Source organism: Dendrobates tinctorius, unplaced genomic scaffold (genome assembly GCF_039654945.1).
Source record: "Dendrobates tinctorius isolate UK_male_01 unplaced genomic scaffold, ASM3965494v1 ptg000064l, whole genome shotgun sequence".
NCBI lineage: Eukaryota > Metazoa > Chordata > Amphibia > Anura > Dendrobatidae > Dendrobates > Dendrobates tinctorius.
Window position 1 is genome coordinate 51,098,300 of NW_027361732.1, and position 13,025 is coordinate 51,111,324.

The 13,025-nt window shown below is 42.1% G+C and overlaps 1 protein-coding gene across 4 annotated transcripts in view; it reads left to right on the top strand.

The window, feature by feature from the left end:
• Positions 1-13,025, top strand: part of SCEL (sciellin) — a 150,458-nt gene that overhangs the window by 88,462 nt on the left and 48,971 nt on the right. For all 4 annotated transcript variants that reach the window (XM_073580421.1, XM_073580422.1, XM_073580423.1 and 1 more), the window contains exons 9-11: positions 1,726-1,791; positions 6,588-6,620; positions 7,052-7,126. In XM_073580421.1, coding sequence (XP_073436522.1) covers positions 1,726-1,791; positions 6,588-6,620; positions 7,052-7,126 — 174 coding nt within the window. The remainder of the gene's footprint in view (positions 1-1,725; positions 1,792-6,587; positions 6,621-7,051; positions 7,127-13,025) is intronic.

The window sequence follows — 13,025 nt, forward strand, 5'->3', positions numbered from 1 at the left end:
GACCGTTACCTGTTGGCCACGCAGGTTCCCGGAACCCTCTTACCACAGAGGCATCCTGTACACATTTCTCTCTGACCCCGGTCAGTATCACATGGGTTTCAAGACCGTCCGCTCCTTTTGGCTCAGAGTCGCCGGCATGGCTTCCCCAGGCTATGTGATGTCCGAGCCTGGAACATGGGAGCTCTGTCCAAGCTGACAGACTCCTAATCACTCTCTCACACCTGTGCAACACACCTTCCTTATAGCCTGGAACCACTCCCAGGTATCAATCACATGGCTAGTCACATGTTCATGACCTCATCACAGGTCCTGCAGATTCATAACCACACACATATTTTCAGCCAAAACGGGGTACAGTGAGACCCCTCACCACAGTGTATGGTATATGGGTAGCCCGACCCTCCCAACTCTCAAAGCTACCTGTAGCCAGGACCCAAATGTGAGCAACAACTACTTAAGAAAACACTACGGGCTACATCACAGGGAGCTGCCATCCCCGTGACACATACCTTCCATTAACCACCAGTCACACCACTATATATATATAGAGAGAGAGAGAGAGAGAGAGAGAGAGAGAGAGAGAGAGAGAGATATAAAACTGAATGTATGTATGTGTGTATCACCAACCAATCATGAAGCATCTTTCATTTCGCCAGAGCTGTTCAAAAGAAGCTGAGCTGTGACTGGTTGCTATGAGCAAGTTTTCCCACTTGACAACACCTCAGCAGACATTGACATGGTGGGAGGAATCTGGCATCCCTGGGAACATAAGCTCTCAGCCATTGTATGCCTCACAGAAAGGTGCACAGAGCACTTTGGTTTTAACCCCAGGCCTCTCTTAAAGGGATCCCCGGTATGGAAGTTAAAACCGTTCCACTCAGCTCTGTGGTTCTGACCCCAGGGTCTCTTAAAGGGATCATTGGTATGGAAGTTAGGGCAAATCCACTCTGTGCTTTGGTACTGACCCCAGGCCTTTCTTAAAGGGATCTCCAGTATGGAAGTCAGGGTAAATCCATCCAGCACTTTGGTTCTGACCCCAGACCTCTCTTAAAGGGATCTCTGGTATGGAAGTCAGGGCAATTGCCTTCAAATGCTCTGGTACTGACCCCAGGCTCTTTTAAGGGGATCTCCTGTATGCAAGTCAGGGCAAATCCACTCAGCGCTCTGGTTCTGATACCAGGCTCTCTTAAAGGGATCTCCGGTATGTAAGTCAGGGCAAATCCACTCTGCGCTTTGGTACTGACCCCAGGCCTCTCTTAAAGGGATCTCCGATATGGACGCTAGGGTAAATCCCTCAGCGCTCTGATTCTCGCCCCAGGAGATCCCTGGTATGGAAGTTAGGACTGTTCCACTCAGCGCTCTGGTTCTGACATGGAAAAAGGTTGTCCAGCTCCTCGATGTAGTGAAAACAAATTTCTTTTATTCACTTCAATCGATACAGGGTAGAGGTTAAAATGCCAGCATAGAAGATATAGATGCTTACGTTCTCAATGCGTTTCTGGTGTCAGTTACTATGCCCGGGCAGCGCCGGGCTCTTCAGCTATTAAATATAAATAAGTGGAAAAATGTATAAAAAAGTCTAATAATAACTCAATGATGTTATGTGTATTTAAAATATATTTAGAGAAAAATTTCTATATATACTAATCATTTTTACCTATGAATGTGCATTTAAAGAATGAAACACAATGAATTGATATTATTATATGTCATGCTCCCATACAGAAAATCTTGGACTCCGACAAACAGGAACACCAGTACTACCACCACTACAACAACTGAAACTAGACCGTAAGAAAAAAAACAAGTTTAAAACAAGTTTAATACTTTTTAAATTTAAATAATTAAAAAGTAGATGTAAATTTTGGGTCTTCATTGACACCTTATCCATAACACCAACGCAACTACAGTATTAAACAGTAAATAAAAGACAAAAAAGTACCTTCCCACCCTATTAATCTTTCGCTGCTGGTATTAGTGTGTATGAATAGGACTATGTCGGGATAGGACAAATAAGGTTATGTTCAGTGCAAATAAATTACCCTGGGTTGACAAGGGGATCGAATTGAATAATTTAATAATGGACTAGCTGTATACACATTTATAAAGGGAATCTGTCAGCAGGGTTTTGATATCTCATCTGAGAGCAGCATGATGTAGGGTCAAAGACCCTGATTCCAATGATGTATCACTTAGTTTACTGAGTGCCGCAGTTGTGACAAAATCAGTTTTCTCTGCAGCAAGAAGAAGCGGTGCTCTAAATACTCAGGCCTGTATAATCCCACCCACACCACTGACTGACAGCTTTTTGTCATTATACAGTGTACAGAAAAAGCTGCTAATCACTGGTGTGTGTGACAGTGCAATATACAAGTCTTTTTTGTATCAAGTTTAATACTAAGCAATCACCCCCTCTATGAATTCGTAAGTTGTGAATGGTTGTCTCATCAGTATTTTTCACCTGTGTTACTGCCATCTTTATTATATCAGTTTGCTGCATTCTGATTAGTTCTGAGACCAGGGCAGATATATACTGTTGCCCTTTTTAGCTGTGTTAAAGGGAATCTGTCACCCCTTTTTTGAGATATCACATAATGATATCATTCAATTGTGTGTCACATAAGGATTCTCTTAGTACTTTTGCTTCCCCCTGACCCCGCACCTTTTTTATATCGGTTCAGATGTATGTAAACTGCCACGGTCCGGTCTGATGGGCGGGGCTTATTCACCTGCTCCCCCCTCCCTGTCTTGCTCTACACAAGAAGAAATGCATAGAGCAAGACAGGGGGGGGGGGAGCAGGTGAATAAGCCCCAACCAGTGGACCGGACAGCGGCAGTTTACATACATCTGAACCGATATAAAAAAGGTATTTATGCATGAAAGGTGCGGGGTCAGGGGAAGCAAAAGTACTAAGAGAATCCTTATGTGACACACAATTGAATGATATCATTATGTGATATCTCAAAAAAGGGGTGACAGATTCCCTTTAATTCTTGAATTTTATGAGGGAATTTTAATTCATATTTTGTGGCCTTGCTTTTAATCTTTCTGTATAACCCCGCCCACCCCACTGATTGACAACTTTCTGTGTACACTGCATATTGACAAAAAGCTGCTAATCAGTGGTGGGGACATGGTTACAGAGAGCAGGAGGACTACATGGCATGAAACATCTACTGTAGTACTGTAGTGATAATCTCCTGCTGATAAAACACTGTTTTTATATAAGCAACAGCACACAGCCTTCTAAGTGTTATGGGCTGGCGGAACACACCAAATAATAAAGAAGGTATAAGGTGCGTTCGCAGCCCGGGGTCCACCGTGCAGAGATGAAAAACTGCTGCTTAGTTATGGCGGAGTACTAAGTGAACACCGGCGGGTTAACCACTGACCCGGTGTGAACAGGAGCGAATTCTGTTATTTCACAGAGCCGCTGAAAGAATCGCCGGAGCCTGTTAACCCCACAGGACTCGACAGAGGGCGCGCATAGTGTAAGGTCACAGGACTCGGCCCTTAGACCGCAGGACTAGAGTCCCTCTAGACCGCTAGCGCTCAGCGCCGTGACTGCGGTGCCAGCAGGAGTTACTATAATAACGCATGAAAGTGTCCACAGTGCCGCTCAGGCGGACGCCACTAATCGCCCAGGATTTGGCCAGATAAGCGCACAAGTTGCGCAAGGCGTTGCACAGGCGTGGTTGTCACTTGCCGCGGTACGATAGTGCCCTGCAGTGGGTGACACCATCGGACGCTAGTGTGCAGAAGACTGGAATGCACTGTGGCATATACACTAGCCACTGACAGGCGCTGACTCTAACCGCTAAACCCTAACAACAGACACAACCAAGGGTAGGGGTTTCATAAGGAGTCAGTCACCAGATACATGCATCCATCATCATACACTCCATAAGTATTTGAGTCTATACTAGCGCATGGCCGAGCGGCCATGCAAACCTTTTATAGCAGCGTCCTTCCGGGACCTTCCTGGTGGTCCAATCCGAGCTGGAGGAGGACCTGAGCATGTGACCTCCGATCTCCAAAGAGAGATCGTCCATGGGTATGCTCAGTGGACCGAAAGGAGGACTTAGTCCCTGGAGTAGCTCGCTGCTGACCAGCATGCAATGCTATAGCTGGACCAGAGGTGGCATCAGCAACCAAACCCACAGTGCTAGTCTGAGCAGAGCGCCGGGATCGAAGAGTCTGCTGATCAACCTCCTCTGTGGCCGGAGAGGAATGGGAGACCGCCGAAGGCAAGGTTCAGGATTCCTGCTGTGCAGCAACAGGAACCCGACACCTAACACTAAGTGACACATCACTGGAGTCAGGGTCTCAGCCAAAATATCAAGTTGCTCTCAAATTACATAACAAAAACCTGCTGACAGAATCCTTTAAGAAGATTCAGCACAATTACTACTGCTATTACAAATAGTTTTCAAGCTGTTCCTCATCCTGGTGAGGGGCCCCAGGTATGCAAGTGATTGTAAATGGGTTGCTAGTGATTGGACTTCTGGACTCTGGGAGTTTAGTGACCTTACATATGATTGAATCCTGTTCACTCAAGAAAGAGTTTTCCATGATATTAATAGAATTGAATACCAGTAAATTTTGCGTCTCCTCTGAAATAGCTGCACAGAAAGTCTGGTCCTAGATGTAATAATTTTGGTACCAGATAAAATCTGTCATCCCATTGGTCTGACCAGTCATTATTGATTAGATTGTCAAACAAAACATTTAATATGAAGGCTCATCACATCCATAGTCCGTATCGTGTTCCCTGCCTTGGTGTGTATGGGCACCAGTGATCCAGCAAACTGTCCGCTTCACAGAGAAAAAGAACAGCACATCCATTACAAAAATGAATCAAAAACCTTATAACGCACATAGTCAGAATAATAGTAAAGGCATTATTGTTAATATGGAAACACATCAATCTTTCATGGCTTTCGTGTGAACCTTTTCCATTGAAATTTTTTTTTTAATCCATTATTGGAATACAGTAAAGAAGATTCCATTATTTCATTCCTTGGATGTGCCGCTCTTTTACTCTATATTAATAAGATTGCAGCCTTTACATTTTGAATTGGACATTTTTCACATAAATTAAAAAAATGAAACAAGGTCTTTATACAATACGCTTCCTTGTAAGAGGAGGCTTAGTATGCTCACCGACAAGAATAAAGCTAAATCAGTCAAAAGGTTCAGGCCTTCTATAAATTCATAGAAGATTGAGAAATAGAAGCCGATGAGCAATCTGTTTGGGCTGCTGCCCTCACTCTATCAGCGTTGCACTTTGTCACTCTACACCTCAGCAATCCGTCTGATGAAGGCCTATGTTTGAGACCGATACGTTACTTTATTTTGGATTAGTACTGCTTAATAAATCAAGGGTGAGAGATTTTTTTTACTTCGATATGTTTTTATATTACAGGTAAGTTATTTGTAATAATGATGAGCCCTTAGTAAGGGCTACTCATTACCTACTATACAAATATTCCCGAGAAATTATATAATAAGTAAAATATATATCATACTAGCTTGGCCCGTGCAAAATTTTCACACATTGGTCGTTGGGGGCACAGGCAATTTCAGAAAAAGCAAGCTGGTCAAATGTAAATGTGTTTCATGAGCTGATGAACACAGACAGGTATTTATATATCAATCCAAGTAGAGAAGCAAAGAGATGAACGGCAAACTAGGGCACACAAATCACCACTATTAACAGACGAAGCTGTTTATCTGAAGTATGGCGGTTCATAGTTCAGTCAAAAAACAGAGGTGCTTGCATGAACAAACATGAATCATCCAATGTATAGTAGAAGAAGAAATGTAGCACTCACCAGTTGAACTGAAAAAATTGTGCGTCTTTTATTCCACATAAGTTCCATCAACAGGTATATGGACAAGCAGGACTTAGAGGAATGCTGGGGGAGGGAGGTGCTAGACAATGGCCGTTTCGCAATTACTCGCTTCTACGGGTCCAGGTGAGACCAGCACCTCCCTCCCCCCAGCATTCCTCTAAGTCCTGCTTGTCCAGCTATTTATATATGTAGATTGGTAATACAATAAATTGTTTTGATAAATAGAAGCCAAAAAATGTTTTCTGATTGAGGTGCCACCTGCAGGTTATTGTGTCTTTCTTTAGGTTTATGAAAATGACTGTTTAAACTGTATTTAGTGATAAAATCGTTAATGTGTGGTTTGTTTGGCTGTTTTCTTGCTGAAGGGAGCAAGTTTACCTTTCAAATGGTGTATCATGTGTGTGTGTGGGGCAAAGTAATCAGCGAAAAAGCAGTGCATGTTTACAAATGTGTTGGTAGTGTGCTTTGGGGTAGTGTGGTGCCACCTGCAGGTCATTTTTCCCCTACTGCAGGTTTATGAAAATTAATATTTAAACTGTATTTTGTGATCAAATCATGGATATGTGGTTTGTTTGGCTGTTTTCTTGCTGAAGGGGGCAAGTTTACCTTTCAAATGGTGTATCATTTGTGTGTGTGGGTGCAGTATGAACGGGGATACAAAGGAATCACCGGAAAACAGTGATTAGAAATAATAGAATAGATGCTCATGCTGGTGAATTACTTTTCAACAGAGTTGTCCCAGGAAAACCAGAAGGGCAAAAAATGTAAGTATTGTTTCATAATATTAATTTTACTTTGTCTACTCCATTAAACTCAGTGCACGTCCTACTCTCCTGTTGTTTGGAATGAGTATCAGCCATTGAAGTCTATACGGATCTGTTTACAATTTATGAAAACAAAAGCCATTTGATTTCCATTTGTGTTTCATTCGATTGAACACATCCCTTGCTAATGATAAAGAGTTCACATATTTTACCTCCTATAGTTTTTTTAATTGGATAAAAAATAAAACATGCAACACAGGCTAAAAAATGGTCTGTTCTTCAAAGAACAAAAAAGGAAACGTTTGGTTGACTAGACCCTCGATAAACATAATGACAAATGGTGGGGGCTAGTGTAATGATACGTGCTACAAAATAAATTTGGTCACAAAACAAGCTAAGTCATTGTTATAACCCTACAATCTTTTTTTTAGCACTATTTACTCATCGGATACAAGGACCACAGATAACCAACCCAGAGCCGCCTTTGTTGATAGTGCCAGATCAAGGTAGAGTATTGATTGGTCACTTCTATTCCAATAAACTTTGTAGAAATCATTAGTACAAGCGAATATAAGAAAGTTTGTAAGAAATATGCTTCCTTCTCTACTCATAAACTAATTCTTCTCCTCTCCCTGCATCCTGAACCCATTATTTTCTCTACAAAACTGATAAAATCTATATTTTGTCAAAACAAGATGGTCTGGCAGCTCATTTAGTGATCAGATAACAGCTGCCCATTTAGGTTTGTGAAGCCGGAGAGAGCAGGAGGGAAGAGCAGAGTGAGAAGCATTGTGAAAGACAGATGTTAAGACAATTTGAGCTGCTTTCTAGTAAGTGTTTTATTATAACCACTGCTGGATTCACAGCTACAGTGCTTAATACTGCTGTATAGTATACTCAAGGCAGCTTCTGAGCATGCGTTACATAAAAACAGGAATCCTGCTTATGTGGTGCACAACTTGTGAAAAATACAGGATACTAGTCATATAATGGTGCAAAATAGACTTCTAATGGTTTATTCTATGGGCAGCACGGTGGCTCAGTGGATAGCACTGCAGCCTTGAAGCGCTGGAGTCCTGGGTTCGAATCCCACCAAGGACAACATCTGCAAGGAGTTTTTATGCTCTTCCCATGTTTGCGTGGGTTTCCTCCTGGTACTCCGGTTTCCTCCACACTCCAAAGACATACTGATAGGGAATTTAGATTGTGAGCCCCATCGCACGGCGGAATATGTTAGCGCTATATAAAAATAAAGATTATTACCGTATATACTCGGGTATAAGCCGAGATTTTCAGCACATTTTTTGTGCTGAAAATGCCCCCTCCCGGCTTATACACGAGTCATACATCAATACTCACCCTCCGTCGCTGGATCTCCATCTTCCCTGCATCTCTCTGTTATCCTGGGGCCGGCAGCTCTTCCTGTTCCTTTGCAGAGCAGTCATGTGACCCCACTCATTAAGGTCATGAATATGGACGCATATCCACTCCCATTCATTACCTTAATGAGCCGGGTCACATGACCGCTCTGCAAAGGAACAAGAAGAGCTGCCAGCCCTGAGATAAAAGAGATGCAGGGAAGCTGGAGATCCAGGGAAGCCAGGAGGGTGAGTAGGAGGGGAGGGGATTATGTGTACTGTTTGGCACTGCTTATGGGGCATTCTGGCACTGTTTGTGTGCTCTCTGGCATTGTTTATGGGGGAATCTGGCACTGCTTATGGGGCACTCTGGTACAGTTTATGTGTACTGTCTGACACTGTCTATGGGGACAATATGACACTGGGGACAATATGGCACTGTTTATGGGGGCACTCTGGTACTGTTATGTACTCTTTGGCATTGTTTGTGTGCACTCCCTGACTGCTTATGGGGGGCGCTCTGGTATTGTTATGTGTACTCCCTGACTGTTTATGGGGGTGCTCTGGCATTGTTATATGTACTCCTTGACTGTTTATGGGGGTGCTATGATATTATGTGTACTCCCTGACTGCTTATGGGGGGCGCTCTGGTATTGTTATGTGTACTCCCTGACTGTTTATGGGGGTGCTCTGGCATTGTTATATGTACTCCTTGACTGTTTATGGGGGTGCTATGATATTATGTGTACTCCCTGACTGCTTATGGGGGGCGCTCTGGTATTGTTATGTGTACTCCCTGACTGTTTATGGGGCACTCTGGCATCGTTATATGTACTCCCTGACTGTTTATGGGGGTGCTCTGACACTTGGAGCTTTCTCAGTGTCACCGGTGATTATACCATTATTACATGATATTATGTGATGACTGTGGTACCAGGACAGGGATGAGGGGACAATGCATATCTGGCTTATACTCGAGTCAGTAAACTTACCCAGCTTTCTGTGGCAAAATTTGGTGCCTCGGCTTATACTCTGGTTGGCTTATACACAAGTATATACGGTATTTATTATTATTCTAAAAGGTTATCTGAAATGACAGGTACGTTTTATATCTTAGAAGTACTGTTGATTGGAATGTTGTAAAAATACATTTTTATTGAATCATTGTAGCCTAAAAAATGAATCAATTAATGAATGTCATAATAATTCAATTTATTAAAAGGAACATATGCCCCCAAAACTATTAACCTGCAGATATATGGGGTGAATTTGCAGGTTCTAAAGCTGTGCAGCTGTTGCACTGAAAACCTGGCTGCTGCGACGAAATTAACTTTATTTTCCCCAGCAACCTCCGACTTCCAGTTATAGAGGTGCAGCTGTTGTGAATTCAGTATTTAGTTAGCAGCGGCTGCAACCACGTCCCAGCACTGACCTGACAGTCGGCTTAGCAATGCATCATGTAAACAACAAGTGGGAAAGAAGCAATAGCAGCAAATCAAAGTTTGTATATCAGACACCATAGCGACTTCAGACCTAAGTTGTTAACTCCAACAAGCATTGGAATAAAATCCCATTTATTATCCACATTGTTAAAAATAAATGAAAATTTAGAAGAATATGGAAAGCATGTTAGTTTCTCTAATGAAAAAGTTTGAAAACACTCCCCGACATTATTATGGAAATGCAAAATTTCGTCCCTAAATACTTAAATGATGATATGCTGGCAGTATCTATAAACTTGATATTAGAGATACATTACAGTGCAAAAGAATTAGACAGGTGTGGAAAAATACTTCTATGTAAGGATGATTTCACTATTAGCAACAGAAGAGTTAGTAGTTTATTTTTTATCAATTAAAATGCAAAGTGAATAAACAAGACAAATCTAAACCAAAATACTATTTGGTGTGACAATCCTTTGCTTATAAAACAGCATCAATTCTTTTAGGTACACTTGGAGAAAGTTAGGGATTCTGAAAGATTATATTTAGATACCGAACCAATGATAATATGATAATGATCATCATTTTCATAAGTAGGCTGAAGCAGTCATTAACTGAAACAGAAACAGCTGTGATGAATAGCCAAATTCTGCTCCAAAGGGGAGATTGTGGAAAACAGTTTCATGTCACAGCTCATACACCAGTGCAAGACTGGGTGAAGCAACAAGTCAACAGTTATTCTGCAGTAAGGTCTCTCCCAGGCAAAGATTTCAAAGTAGACTGGGGTTTCAAAATTTGCTGTTCAATCTCTTTTGAAAAAACACCAATAAATGTTGACGACCATAGACTCTGTGGTTGGCAAAAGAAAACTTCCCACCCTTTGAAACTGGAAGCTGCTCGGCAGTGGCATCAGCTTAGAACTAACAGCAACCAGTGAAATTGAGCTATACCCTTTTACTGTTTTGAGAATTCTGTCCAAAAGTGGTCTTCATGCAAGAATTGCCATACCTTTGACATTGAAACAAGTGACTCAACTATGCATGAAAACAGAGGAACTGGGGTGCAGAAACATGACAGCTGGTGCTCTGGTCTGATGAGTCAAAATGGGAAATACTTGGCTGTAACAGAAGATGGATTAGCTGAAAGACTGGAGAGCAGTACAATAATTAGTGTCTGCAGGTAACAATGAAGCATGGTGGAAGGTGCATGTAAGTTTCAGGCTGCATTTCAGCAAATGGAGTTGGCAATATGGTCAGGAATAATGGTATCCTCAATACAGGGAGATACTTATCCATCATGTAATACCATGAGGGAGGTGACTGATTGGCTCCAAATTTATTCTGCAGTAAGAAAACAACCCAAAATTATACAACCAATGTCATTAAGAATTATCTTCAGCATAAAGAATAATAAAGAGTGTTGGAAGTGATCCCATGCCTACACACAGACCTGATCTCAATATCATTGAGTGTCTAGGATTTCATGGAGAAACAAATGGTTTTGTGTACACTTACAATCACAGAAGATCTGTGTTTAGTTGTCACAGATCTTTCCAACACCCTCCCTGTAGAGTTCCTTCAAAAACTGTGTACAAGTGATTCCTAGAAAAATTAATGCTGCTTTGAAGATAAAGGGTGGTCACACCAAATGTTCATTTGATTTATATTTTTCTTTTGTTCATTCACTTAGCATATTGTTAATTGATAAAAATAAAATAACACTTCACATTTTGAAAGCATTCCTACTTTGCAGCATTTTTTCCACACCTGCGTAAAACTTTTACATAATACTATAAATCCACAAATATTTATGGATGCTACATACTGTATGTACTGTGGGTATTTTTCACTATTTGTTTTATTGCAGCCATTTGGTAAATTCACAAAAGTTCATTTTTTTCTCATTAATTTACACTCCTGCACCCCATCTTGACTGAAAAAAAACAGAAATGTAGACATTTTTGCAAATGTATTAAAAAAGAAAAGCTGAAATATTGCATGGTCATAAGTATTCATACCCTTTGCTCAGTATTGAGTAGAAGCACCCTTTTGAGCTAGTACAGCCATGAGTCTTCTTGGGAATGATGCAACAAGTTTTTAACACCTGGATTTGGGGATCCTCTGCCATTCTTCCTTGCAGATCCTCTCCAGTTCTGTCAGGTTGGATGGTGACCGTTGCTGGACAGCCATTTTCAGGTCTCTCCAGAGATGCTCAATTGGGTTTCGGTCAGGGCTCCGTCTAGGACAGTCAAGAATGGTCAATGCACCTGAAAAACACCCCTATAGTATGATACTGCCACCACCATGTTTCACTGTTGGGATTGTATTAGGCAGGTGATGAGCAGTGCCTGGTTTCCTCTACACATACTGCTTAGAATTATCACCAAAAAGTTCTATCTTTGTCTCATCAGACCAAAGAATCTTATTTTCATAGTCTGGGAGTCCCTCATGTGTTTTTTTTTTTAGCAAACTCTATATGGGCTTTTCATATGTCTTGCCCTGAGGAGAGGCTTCTGTCGAGTCACTCTGCCATCAAGGCCGGACTGATGGAGGGCTGCAGTGATAGTTGACTTTGTGGAACTTTCTCCCATATCCCTACTGCATCTGTGGAGCTCAGCCACAGTGATCTTGGGGTTCTTCTTTACCTCTCTCACCAATGTTCTTCTCCCATGATTGCTCAGTTTGGCTGGACGACCAGGTCTAGGAAGACTTCTGGTGGTCCCAAACTTCTTCCATTTAAGGATTATTTAGGCCACTGTGTTGTTAGGAACCTTGAGTACTGCAGAAATTCTTTTGTAACCTTGGTCAGATCTGTGCCTTGCCACAATTCTGTCTCTGAACTGTTATGATTGGGTCACCGAGGAGGAAAGCAAGACCAAGCTAAGCCACAGAAAACCAGTGAGGTTGGTAACTAAGCGGATTGCAGACCCCTGATCCTATCCACACAACTAGCAGTAGCCGTGGAGCGTACCTACGATGATCCTAGACGCCTCGACACAGCTGGAGAACTAAATAAGCCTAAATAAAGAAAGGGGAAATCTAAACTGCCCCAGAGCAGACCCCAAAGTAATAGATAGCCCCCAAACATATATTGTCGGTGAGACAAGATGAAAACACAAACGCAGGTAGGAAAGTAGACTGAGCAAACGATGGGGCCCACACTAGCTAGACAGGACAGGAAAGGAAAGACTGTCTGCAATCACACAAAAAACCCTGCAAAAAATGCCCAACACGTTTGATAGAAAAATACTGAAGTCACTAGACCTCAGGAGGCAGGAAAAAAATCACCAGCAGGGATAGAGGGAGTCGGCTGTCATAAATCCAATCAGAAACTCCAGATCTCCAGTCATCCTTCTCATTATCAGGTGGCCGACCTCTGTTAATTAGATCAGCTCCATTACCTTCAGTAACCACCAGAGGGAGCCCGGGAAGAGAACTCACGACCCCTCTGTCAATACAACCAGCTCCACTACCTTCACTAGTAACCAGAGGTAGGCCAGAAAGCGAATTCACAACACTGAGCTCCTTGGCCACTTCCTTTTACCTCATGATTCCCATTTGGTCTGACATGCACTGTGAGGTATTATATAGACATGTGTGCCTTTA